We start from the raw sequence: 13,004 nt of genomic DNA, 5'->3' as shown, positions 1-13,004 counted from the left end.
TGATATCATTTTCCTGAGAAATCAGACATGCTTGGTTAGAAAAGAAACATTTACCTATTTGAACAGCCACAAAATTGTTTGACACATTTGTATTAGGGCAATGTCGCTGCTGCTTCTCCTCCTCCTGCAAAGTATAAACAGTATGTTCTTTTCTTTATATATAAAGAAATAAATAAATAAAAGGAAGAGACAGGGCAAAAATGGCATCTATGGCAGAGAAAAGAACATACTGTATATACTTTGCAGGAGGAAAAGAAGCATCAGCAGCGACTGCCCTAATCATACAAATGTCAAACAATTTTGTGTGTGTATATATACAGCCCCAATTCCAATGAAGTTGGGATGTTGTGTTAAACATAAATAAAAACAGAATACAATGATTTGCAATTCATGTTCAACCTATATTTAATTGATTACACTACAAAGACAAGATATTTAATGTTCAAAGTGATAAACTTTGTTTTTAGCAAATGATGATTATCTTAGAATTTTATGGCTGCAGCAGGTTCCAAAAAAGCTGGGACAGGGTCATGTTTACAGCGGTGTTACGTCACCTTTTCTTTGAACAACATTCAATAAAAGTTTTGGAACTGAGGACGCTAATTGTTGAAGCTTTGGAGGTGGAATTCTTTCCCATTCTTGCTCGACGTACAGCTTCAGCTGTTCAACAGTCCGGGGTCTCCGCTGTCGTATTTTACACTTCATAATGCGCCACACATTTTCAATGGGAGACAGGTCTGGACTGCGGGAAGGTCAGTCTAGTTCCCACACTCTTTTACTACCAAGCCACGCTGTTGTAACACATGCAGAATGTGGTTTGGCATTGTCTTGCTGAAATGAGCAGGAGCGTCCGTGAAAAAGACGTTGCTTGGATGGCAGCATATGTTTCTCCGAAACCGGTATGTACCTTTCAGCATTAATGGTGCCTTCACAGATGTGTAAGTTACCCACGCCATTGGCACTAAGGTCGAACATGATTTGCAAATCATTGTGTTCTGTTTTTATTTATGTTTAACACAACGTCCCAACTTCATTGGAATTGGGGTTGTATATTAAATTGAATACACTACAAAGAAAATATATTTCTGGTTCTGGGATTTTTATTCACCATTTTTGTGATTATTTTGACCCCACGGGGTGAGATCTTGCATGGAGCCCCAGATCGAGGTTCAGTGGTCTTGTATCTCTTCCATTTTCCAATAATTGCTCCCACAGTTGATTTCCTCACACCAAGCTGCTTACCTGATGTAGATTCAGTCTTCCCAGGCTGGTGCAGGTCTACAATTTGGTTTCTGGTGTCCTTTGACAGCTCTTTGGTCTTGGCCATAGTGGAGTTTAGAGTGACACTGTTTGAGGTTGTGGACAGGTGTCTTTTATCGTGAGAACGAGTTCAAACCGGTGCCATTAACACAGGTCACGAGTGGAAGACAGATGAGGCTCTGAAAGAAGAAGTTACAGGTCTTTTAGAGCCGGAAATCTTGCTTGTTTGTTGGTGACCAAATACTTATTTTCCACCAGAATCTGCTAAAAAAAAAAAAAAAAAAAAAAGAATATTTAAAAATCAATCTGATTTTCTGTTTTTTTTTCCCCCCTCATTTTGTCTCTCATGTGTGAGGTTATACCTGTGATGACAATTACAGATCTCTCTTATCGTTTTAAGTGGGAGAACTTGCACAATTGGTGGCTGACTAAATACTTTTTTGCCCCAATGTATTTTCTTTTAGTTCCCTGTAGATTTCATCACATTTTCCGTAAAATTCCAATTCCCTTTTCGTCCTTCGTGTGTCCGAGTGAAGTAGTAAAAGCGGTGTAATCGAGAACTATTCATTGTTATTAATGTAGAGACTAAGTACTGTACTTACTGAGATTGATCGAGGTTTTTCGTCACTTTTCCTAAATTCTACAAATATAAAAAGAGACGTGGTGCCCTATACGAGACAAAGACAGTTTGATTGTAACGTTAAACGTACGTCAAACTAAACCAGAAGTAAACACAGGTTACTTTACTTTCCACAGTATTTATTTTCCAAATTAATGACGTTTTTATCCAACACCAATATACGCAACAACAGCGTGTAAACCCTGTCCACACGCTTGCGCTCACATTTTTTCACTCTTTTCTTGTCTTCCCCTCCTTCTTCCGCCTTCTCTCTGTGACGTGTGCACGTTCGAGGTGGACAAAGAGGTGTCCTTAAGTAGCCATGCCATTGGACTATCCAAAGTGAAGATGCATTTTCGGGGTGTCGACATAGGTAGTTAGCTAGGTAACGGCACGTTACAATTATGCCAGATAACCGCTGATGTGAATAAAAGTATTTCGAAACAAATCTCTAAATTCACTTTAGAAGGTCGCCAATCCAATTTCGGAATAAGGCTGTCGGATAACAAAATGGAAGAGTGAAGCCCTGTGTCTACTTTCTTGATGCACTGTATATGTAGCTTGTATTTATTGGTGTGAATCATTAGTGCCCCCCGTTAGTGTTCATGACTTTGATGAGTACCAGTAAGGGTTTAAAGTCCAACAGATCACATGACATAAAGCTATAGGATGTAGCTTAGTTGCAGTTATGGGTGAAGTAAATGTGATCACACGAAACTCAAACATTGAATTAATTTCGCTTTACAGGTTAGCTAACATACACACATATCCTATCTGTTTACTTTGTGTGGATATAGGATTTGGCCAAACACTATTATCACAGTATGAATTGGATGCTCAATGAGTTGAAACGAATATTATATTGTAATTGAATTTGTATCTATTCGTAGGAAGAGACCTGTGTAATTTTACATTTTTATATGAAAAAGATGTATTTGTAAAAGATGGGTTAATTTAGTTATTACAATCAGTAGAATTACTGCAACTATTTCTTTCCTGAAATAAAATCGTAATGTTCTCAGTGTTGAATTTCTAATCATTCAATATGTGATCATATTCATTTTTGCATATACTGGAACCTGCGTCATGAGCACTGTGAACCCATCCATCCATCCATCTTTCCATTTTCTGTACCGCTTATCCTCACTAGGAGCCTATCCCAGCTATCTTCGGGCGAGAGGCGGGGTACACCCTGAACTGGTTGCTGTTATCTATAATTAAAGCTGCTGTCCCATAAAGGATTACTATTGTCATTAATTTGTCTATATTCATGTTTTTATGACGCTATTGTGTCAGCGTGTCAGAGGTAGCTATGGTGAAAATTTAGATTGCAGAATTAAATGTTATGTCCATGAAAGGTTTCAGCCAACAAGGGATTGATATTTCCTCACCGTGGCTAAAACAGTTTTATGTTGCAAGAGCTGAACACAGCAATCTAAAACTTGAATATCATTGATGTTGGGATGGCTGGATTTTATCTTGCAGTGGTGCTGGCAGCTTCTCCTATGCTGGAGGGAACTGAAGTAGAGGAACAAGTGGTATGTGCTGCAGCTGTTAATGAAGCAGCAGTCAAAGATGTACTTCTGCCCCCAGAAGTAATGGAATCAGTTGAAACTGCACTAGCAATGTTGGATGAGGAGGCAGCCCCATCACCATTGGAGGCTGCATGGGCAGTTGAAGAAGCCTCAACACAAACAGAGGCTTTAGTAGTAGACGAGGTCCAACCCACAATAGAGCCTGCACCATTGGTTGAGATAGTGGTCACCCCTGCACCAGCGGTTGTAGACGCCCCAACACTATTGGAGGTTGCGCCAGCGGTCGGGGAGGCGCCAATACATTCAGGAGTCACACCAGCAGCTGAGAAGTCCACTACACTCGGGGATTTTACACTTTCAGTTGAAGAGGCTTCAACACCGGTAGAGGTTGTACCGGAAGTTGAGGAGGCCCCAATACATTTAGAGGTTGCACCAGCAGTTGAGGATTCCATAACACCAGGAGATTTTACACTGGCAGTTGAAGAGGCTTCAACAACAATAGAGGTTGTACCACCAGTAGAGGAGTCGCAAGTAGCGCCTGCATCAGTAGTTGAGGAAGTGCTCACACCTGTAGTGGTTGAGGAGGCCTTGCCGTTTGTAGAGGCTGCACCAGTGGTTGAGGAGACCCCAACACCGGTGCCAATGACACAGACTGTTGAGGAGGATCCAATATTGATGGATGTACCAGTGGTCGAAGAGGCCTTGACAACTGTAGAGTGTTTTCCTGCAAGTGAAGATTCCCTGCCCTCAACTGTCCCTGCACCAGTGGTCGAAGAGGTCCCAGACACAGTAGAGATTGCACCAATGATTGATGAAGCTTTGCCACCTTTTGATTCTACCCCAGCAATTGAAAAGACTACACTAGTGGTTCAGGTACAGGCTTCGCCAGTGATTGAGGAGACTACGTTACCACTTAAGCTTGAAACAACAGCTGAGGAGTTTCTTTCAACAGAAGAACCGAATATTGACTTGGCTAGCTCAATAGAGGAAGAAGCACCGCCACCTCTAGGAGAGGCTCTAGAAAAAGATTCCAAGCGAGAGTACATAGTTGTGGTTTTGGAAGGGACACCTAAGGAAGATAAGGCTCCCAAAGTGCTAGGAGTGGCACCAATGGCTGGACGAATCATCCCAGCACCAGAAGATGAGGTACAAAATTTTGTATATCATTGATCAGTCATATTAAGGTTCAATGCAGTAAGTTTCAATTTGTTTTATGTAACTCAATCAGAAAATGATTCCCCCCTCCCTCCTTGGACACACAGCGCTTACGTTCAATACGGTATAGGATCAAAAGTAGTGAGGCACCTTAAGTGGTTTGACTTGGCCTCCTATTCTCCGCTGAATTCGTTTCATTTGGCTCACCAGGATTAACTGTACAATTTATCATTGAGGGAAATGTTAAGGGGAGGTTCATAATCTGTTGCTTGCACCCCAGTGCCCAAAGCAAAGCCCCATATGGCGCTTTTCCGTTACGAGTTCCAGAATGGCCTGGCCCCGCTCTGCCGCTGCCTCGCTTGGCCTGGCCTGGCCTGGCCTGGTCTGGTCTGGTCTCCGTTGCTTTTCCATTAAAAAAAAGGCACCAAACAAAAGTGTGAGGGATTGGGGTGGAATCAAGAACAAGGTGACCCACTCGCTTCTTTTCGCGCCTTCCATCTCTCGTTGTATTTCATCTTCTGCCAATATGGACGAAAATGCCCGCACCTCCTCAGTCAACCGCAGAACAAAAGCTGCTTTAAGCCTGCTGCACACTGCAACGCGGTCAAACCTGACTGGAGCGAACCGTCGCGTAGCGTTTCCGACGCACACTTGCGCATTGAGGGATTGCGCGAGTGGATGCCCTGAACAGCGAGCCTGGACAGCCATTTGATGCTGTGTATTCAGTAAAATGTACTTTTATTACATTTTTGAAACCATAAAAAGATACATTAATAGTTAAGGAAGAAGCAGGTTGCTGAAGAGACCGGGTGTTGCTGCGAATAAAAGCGAGTGTGTGGATATTTGAAAGGAGGCTCGCTGGCTGCGTTCATTTACAATTTACGTATGTTCGCGTACATTCTGCTCACAAGCTTTGCATTTTCATCCACTTTACATGATGAATATACAGTAGTTAAGTATTGCTTCATATACTATTTGTGTGGCTTGCGGCGGCACGGCTCGCTAAACCCAGAACTGTGTTTAACCCATGAGGGAAAGTTGACCTGCGTTTTGATTGGCTGAAAGCTGCGACGTTAAGATGGCGATTCGAATTTTGAATTGCGGCAAAACCAGCGGCAGTCCCCAAACCACGCGCTCTGCGCGACAGTTCAGTCGGGTCCGGCGGCGGTCGTTGCGCGGCAGCCTTTAGACGCCAAAAAAAGCGACAATTAACCGCGCTCGAACAAACGCCGACATCTGTCGGCCAGTCGGATGACAGTGATCAGGCTGGGCAGAACCGGGGCAATAGGGTTCTGACCTGAACCCCATGAACCACCTCTGGGATGAATTCATTAATTCATGTGGAATGAGAGATTGTCTCATCCAGGCCTGGTGTCCAAGCTCCCAAATTGCTCCTCTGGATCATTTGGCAACAAATAAAAATCCTCCGTATCTCACTGTGATGAGAAGCTTTTATCGCTGCAGGGAAGACCAGCTACAGATTTGAATGACATTCTTGTAACTGTAATGATGATATATGCCAATCATTTTGCACTTGTGTCACACTTGCTCAGTTTGATGGATGACGTGAATGGAAACAAATATTGTTCAAATTCTGCTACTCAGGATAAGCGGCATCTTCTTAGGGTCCAAATGCAGTGAATTCAACTAAGGTATTGCACTTCTACATTTTTCTACCATGAAAGAATAGAAAATACTCTGTTGTGAACATGATGCAATTGGAATGAAAAGTGAATTTGTTTCAGTCAGGTAAAAACAAATGACTTGGGTTTAGCTCGACATACAGTGTGGATACTAATAATATGTACGTTTCTGTCCATCACAGTTAAATGGTTCCGGGAAGATGGCTCCTGTGTAGCAGAAGAAGAGGAATGTGTCTTTTCTTGTTCCTTTTAACAAATGCACCAATGTTATATTAAAAGGGTCACTAGATTAGAATAATGCTTATTTTATTTTTCAAACGCACACGCAAAATTCTGAGTAACCCTTCCTTTTAAAGGGAGAAAATCCCTCAACAGCCATTGGAATCCATTTGCCAACCCCTCTGGGAGAATGTCCTTTGGACAAATGGAAACACAAATGGGGTGGGAGGACTTTTTCTGTGCAGGGTGTCGTGAATCTGTCAGCTACAATGAAATCTCAGGGCTAATGAGTTATTCTGGAGCAGAAATGCGCTGCCCTGTGTGAGAAAACTTGATCTCAGCTGCGGGTCATGTGTCCTCACGATCATCGATGGATAAATGACCCAAGACGCATAAAAACACCCGAGAATAGCCAAGAACCAAACTTTGGACCATTCTGAAAGCCCTGATCTAGATTCTATTGAGCATCTGTGGAAAGTGCTGACACAGGCCGTCTGGAGAAGGCACCATGCAAACCAGAGACGGCTGGAGGACTTTGCTCACCCCCACTTTTAGCATTTACTACCTCACGATTGCTCCATTATACCGTATGTTCATATTTCCCTCTCCAGCTGCATGTGATGTGATTCTCCAGTGTTCTTGGCCTACTGTACCAAACATTGCAGTCTCCAAACTCAGGTTTTTACCTTGCATCCGTTTGCAACCGGACAACTGGACAATCATGCTTTGTCGAATGAGGGAAAACAAAGTCCAGTCCAGTAGCCCAAGACGCCATCCTCAAATGTTCATGTTTTCATTCTTAAAAAAAGATATACGGGCTACGTCTGATTTAATGAACATATTTTCAAAAACAGGACACTATTTCAGCAACAGCAATACAATACATTCATGGAGGCATTTGATCTTCTCTTCATTTCCTTTCCGGGGTATTTTAACTTTTAACTAACCTTAAAAAATGTCAGATTCCTTATCTTTTATAATACCAATATAGTATTGTAATGCACTTCCATCATGAACCTAGTGGAGGTAAAATACTGGAACAGCTTTATTGTATGAAAATTCTGCCGATGATTTTATTGTTACAGCTTAACAATTCCATTTTAGAAACTGGCCTTTCTGTCTCGGTCGCTTTCTTAACAGGTTAAGATTGATTAGGAATGGTAATTTTGCCTTTTACTCACGTACTGACAGTCATTGATACCACATTGTAGTAGGGTATAAGCATCATGCGCCTTTAACATGTGGTCCAGTTCATGTGGAGGAAATAATTGTTTGATCCCTCCACCGATTTTGTAAGTTCGCTCGCTGACAAAAAAAACATGAGCCGTCTGTCATTTTACTTGTAGTTTTATGTTCACAGTGAGAGACAGAATATCGCAAAGAAAATCCATCAAATCGTATTTAAAAGACAAGAATAAGCGATGGAAGAAAATGGAATAAACAAATGACTGTCCATCTCCTTCGGGGCTCCTCGCAAGATTTCACCTCGCGGGGTATCAGTGATCTTGAGAAAGGTTAGGTGAGACATCAGCCCAGAACTACGTGAGAGACGCTCGTTCATGATCTCTAGGCAGCTGGGACCACAGTCACCAAGAACAACATTGGTAACGCACTTCGCCGTCATGGAGTAAAATCCTGCAGCGCCTGTACGGTTCCCCTGCTCAAGAAGGCACATGTACAGGCCCGTCTGAAGTTTGCCAATGGACACCTTCATGATTCAGAGAATGATTGGAAGAAGCTCATGTGGTCCGATGAGACAAAAATCGAGCTGTTTGGAATCAATTTGACAAAACGTGTTTGGAGGAAGATGAATTCAGACTATGACCCCAAGAACACCATCCCCACAGGGAAATACGGATGGAGCCTTGTACCCTGAAATCCCGCTCTCAAGCTTAAATGGGTCATGGGTGGTCTTCCAGCACAACGATGACCAAAAGCAGACAGCCAAGGAAATGAAACTGTGGCTAAGAAAGAAGCGCATGAAGGTCATCAGAATCAGAATCATCTTTATTTTGCCAGGTTTGTCCAAAGAACACGCAAGGAAATTGTCTCGGGTAGTCGGAGCCGCTCTCGTGCGACGACAGACAGTCGATTGACAGAGAACACTTTGGAGACAGAAAGACATTGACAAAAAAAACAGTCACTGAGCAATAAAGGGTTGCTAGTAATCTGGTAATGCCGGTACAATTTCTTTTTTTTTTTTGGGGGGGGTGGCCGAGCCAGTCTTCAGACCTAAATCCCATAGCTCTGTGGAGGGAGCCGAAGCTTCAAGTTGCTAAGGCGCAGCCTCGAAACCTTAAGGATTTGGAGAGGATCTGCAGACGAGTGGTCCAAAATTCCTCCCGAGACATGTGCCAACCTGGTGATCAACTATAAGAAATGTCTGACCGCTGTACCGGCCAACAAGTGGTTCTCCACCAAGTACCAAGTCACGTTTCGATTGGGACTCAAATACATACTTCCTTCAATGAATTGCCAAATCATTGTAATCTTTTGTTTGATATGGTTTTCTAAATGTTCCTTTTGATATTCTGTCTCTCCCTGTGAAAATACACCTCCCATTCAAATTTGACGGTAGACTGTTCATGTCTTTGTTGGTGGCTAAACTTACAAATTCGGTGGGGGGATCAAATAATTCCTTCTTCCACCGGTATGACAGGCTTGAGGCAAGTGCAAACAGATATTTATGTGCATCTCTCTGTCTGGGGTGAAAAGCATTGAATCAGACGCTACAGCTCTGTTATACTGTACTTCCACTTTCAAAAATGTCTCCTCATTCAAACATGAGTTGTTTTTTTTTATTTTACAGTGGAGTAGTTGTTAAAGTTCAGCGATGAGCATTTTGAACCTCACTCAGTGTTTGTGTCCATATTGATAGTATCAACATTTCTTTCTCTGTTGTTACAAGTAAGAAAATATGATCTGTTATCCTTTCTTGCAGAATGGGTACTGTGATTGCTTTTTATTTGAATTGCAAAAAAAATATATATATATATACATATCTATTTTTTCAATACATGAAAAACTAAGCAGGAAAGTTCACACAAATCGACTGCCAGATCAGCCCCCTTGTTGCAACAGCTGAAGTTTGGAGCATGCTGGATTTGAGGATTGTTCAGGGTTCGGGCCAGACTCAGGACTGTTTCATGAGTTTTACGATAACGTCAAGCACAATTATTGACATACTGCCGCGTTAAATCATGACATTATTATAAAGTTAAACCCCCAGTTATTTCCTCCCACTTGCATTGAATTTATTGAAGAGACTATTTGTGACTCAACCATTTTGCGGCATTCACTTTCAGGAGATTTGATGCGAAACGCTTCTATGATAGGACACTAGTGACTGCGATATTTTGTATTTCAAGATCTTGATTAAAGGTTTGACATGAACATACAAACATGGGGGCAATTGGTCTACAAAAAAATATGATAAATATTCAAATCCCAAGATACTGTAAATAGAAGGGTATAAGGCATTGTAGAGATTTTTTTTTAATTCAAGGTCAATGATGAGTCACTAAGGTATCGCAGTGTATAAAGATTTGTAAGTTTCAAAGTGTTTATTTGAAAATTTGGAAGGGATTTTGAAACTCATTTTGTGTACGTAAAAGCGTCGCGGAAAAGATGGTTTCAATGGACAAAAGACGTCAAGATTACATACAAATATTGTAATGATCTCACTGGGCACCGCAATTTTGGTTGACTTACGTCTGCCAGCTGTTTTTAACTCATTTTTGGGTGCGCGATCCAAAACGGATCCGTTTTTCTCCATCACGGCAAGTTTTCGAACGATAGATCCCTGTTTTCTTGAAACATACTGTACTTAACAGATATGTGGTTGCTTTATAAAACTTGAAATATTGACATACAAAGAAATATGAAAGAGCCAGGCACGACTGCAATATTTATTTAACACCATTACGCTTGACAAAGGATACGGCGCAAATCCTCTCAATTCCTACTATGCTAGCTTTCTGTTGGCAGATATTGATAGAACCGAGCTATTGGGAGCTGCACACACCTCTCGGCGCCCCGTCTCGATTGCGATTGCACAAACAAGTTGGCACACAGCTGCGTATGACTGCAATCGTAATCGGCTGGCAAGTCTCACGACTCGGAAAAAAAACTGACTGCAATTTGGGGGCTCGGCATTAAAAATCGAACTCAATTTTTGTTTCAAATTGTTTCCCGACGTACCCTGCGGACCAGTGATACAAAAGCGACTCGTTGTCTCGTGCTTTGTGCCTCCGCAAAATCTACGGACAAATTCTGTGTTCAAACGGGCACAGAATTGTTTCGGATGGAAATGGCTTTTGTCAGAGTTCTCGTGCACACTTTGAGAATCCCCTTTGTTCCCTTTTGTTCCCCTTTGAGCCGTTAAACAAGATGTGTGGCGTCACACTCGCCGTCTGTGTGGTGTCTTTGTCCCTATTGCCAATAAATGACTAACTCTGGGGGAAAAAAACTTTTCTGTCGCTGCTTTGATTTGTATTTATTAAAAAAAAAAATATTGTTTTAATTTTTAATTTTCTTTTTTTTTTTTTGCTGGAGCAAATAAATCGAGAGGGGTCTGTCTGACTGCAGCCGCGCACTCTTAATGCGACGTTCCCACCGGACGCGTTTTGGGCGTTTCATGCGGCGTGGAGTCAATGCAGTTGGCGCAGATGGATGCGAATTTGTACGTGCGATGTGGCGCACGCAAATTCGCCGGGCATAGCTGGCGAGTGTGTTGAATCATGTGCTTGTTTACAGCTGTTGAGCTTCGACCCAAGAGATGCAATAGCATGAGCCGAAGCTTTCGCACGCAGGTGTCAAACGGGTGGCCCGGGGGCCAGATCCGGCCCGCAACATCATTTTATGGGGCCCGCGAAAGCAAATCACGTTGCTGGTTAAAATGCCAAAATTGGGGCGGCACGGTGGACGGCAGGTTAGAGCGTCAGCCTCACAGTTCTGAGGGCCGGGGTTCAATCCCCGGCCCCGCCTGTGTGGAGTTTGCACGTCCTCCCCGTGCCCGCGTGGCTTTTCTCCGGGCATTCCGGTTTCCTCCCACATCCCAAAAACATGCGTTCTCGGTCAATTGACACCTCTAAATTGCCCGTAGGTGTGAACGTGAGCGCGAACGGTTGTTTGTTTGTATATGCCCTGCGATTGGCTGGCAAGCAGTTCAGGGTGGACCCCGCCTCCTGCCCGATGACGGCCGGGATCGGCTCCGGCACGCCCGCGACTCTGGTGAGGAGAAGCGGCTCAGAAAGTGGATGGATAATGGAAAATGTTGAGATATTGAAAGCATTTGATGTTACCGATCACCATTTTGAAATAAATGTAATAATAGTTGAACATTTTTTATTTTTTTTAATTGGCTTCAATCCATCCATTTATTGTGCGCATGTCATGATATGAGACAATATCTGATATGGGTTCACAGTCATAACGGCCCTGCGAGGGAAGCCATAACTACAACGTGGCCCGCGACAGAAGTGAGTTTGACAGCCCTGCTTTGGCACAACCACCGGCCACCTGATGACACAGACACACGCTCTTTATTTCTTTCTATTTCCAGAAGAACTTTAACAGGAGGCGGGTCAAGGGGAACAAGCGGAGCCTCAAAGATCGCCTGGTGGTATGTACAGAAAACATTCGGATTGGATTTTATAGGGTACTCCAAGTGTACGACCTGTTGATGCAATGATGGTATACGAGTGGCACTGTATTCCACACTTTTCCGTTTGGGTTGTTTTTGTATTTTCGTCTGGGCTTGAAATTCAGCATTTTAGGTGATAGTCATAAATGGCTTGGGTTTAACTACTGATCTATTATCGATTCTTGTGTACTATGTTGCGGTCTGTTATGATTAGTGTATTCATTTTATATTGTTTTAACCCAGTGCAGGTGACATGCAAGGATACGCTGTCCTTCCTTGAAAAGAGGACACTCGAGCGGAAGGAATATGGCAACTTTCCAATTCCTAAGTTCATGTATGAACAGAGCACATTTACTCTAAATTTCGACCAACTGGATCAATCACGTCCGGGTGGCAATATTTTCCAGGAAGGATTCAGGCTTTTATACTTGATTGATTGATTGATTTCTGTTCTCCATGGATGTTTTGTTCCTAGGTTTTTTTGGGTGAGAATAAAACCACTTTATTTGACGAATTCTTAACTTTTACATTTTCCAGACAAAAATAGTGATGACATAAACAACCTTACGTGCCTTACCTTATGTCATGATGTCACGTCGTCAGGTTCAGTTCAGTATTTAACTGCCGTGGACAAACCGTTTTGTTTGGTTGCCTGCTAAATGCAGTCCATACATTTTACAGTGTAGCTATTTCAAAAGCGATGCTTTATTGCCTCACAATATCATCCAATCAATTAAATACAATATGTCATGGATAAAATACTGTATATAAGCAGACAATGTTTATGAGGATATGGAAATGAATCGTTGATGTTGGGTATACAAATAGGGGCAATCGTTTTGGTGCTGATAAAGTAATATTGCAGGGATTCTAAAGGCTCTTAAGTTGTAGAACTGGGATCCGGAGTTGGCAGGGGCTCGGAGGACCAC

At 42.6% G+C, this 13,004-nt stretch overlaps 1 protein-coding gene across 1 annotated transcript in view; it reads left to right on the top strand.

Annotated features, from left to right (window-relative positions):
* The window catches only part of mgarpa (mitochondria localized glutamic acid rich protein a), a 25,760-nt gene extending 14,799 nt beyond the window's left edge, over nucleotides 1-10,961 (top strand). The window contains exons 5-7 of the mRNA XM_061685521.1: nucleotides 3,365-4,560; nucleotides 6,175-6,221; nucleotides 6,395-10,961. Coding sequence (XP_061541505.1) covers nucleotides 3,365-4,560; nucleotides 6,175-6,210 — 1,232 coding nt within the window. The 3' untranslated portion in view covers nucleotides 6,211-6,221; nucleotides 6,395-10,961. The remainder of the gene's footprint in view (nucleotides 1-3,364; nucleotides 4,561-6,174; nucleotides 6,222-6,394) is intronic.
* Nucleotides 10,962-13,004: the final 2,043 nt, after the last annotated feature.

Source organism: Phycodurus eques, chromosome 9, assembly GCF_024500275.1.
Source record: "Phycodurus eques isolate BA_2022a chromosome 9, UOR_Pequ_1.1, whole genome shotgun sequence".
NCBI lineage: Eukaryota > Metazoa > Chordata > Actinopteri > Syngnathiformes > Syngnathidae > Phycodurus > Phycodurus eques.
This window is presented reverse-complemented; position numbering and strand designations above follow the sequence as displayed.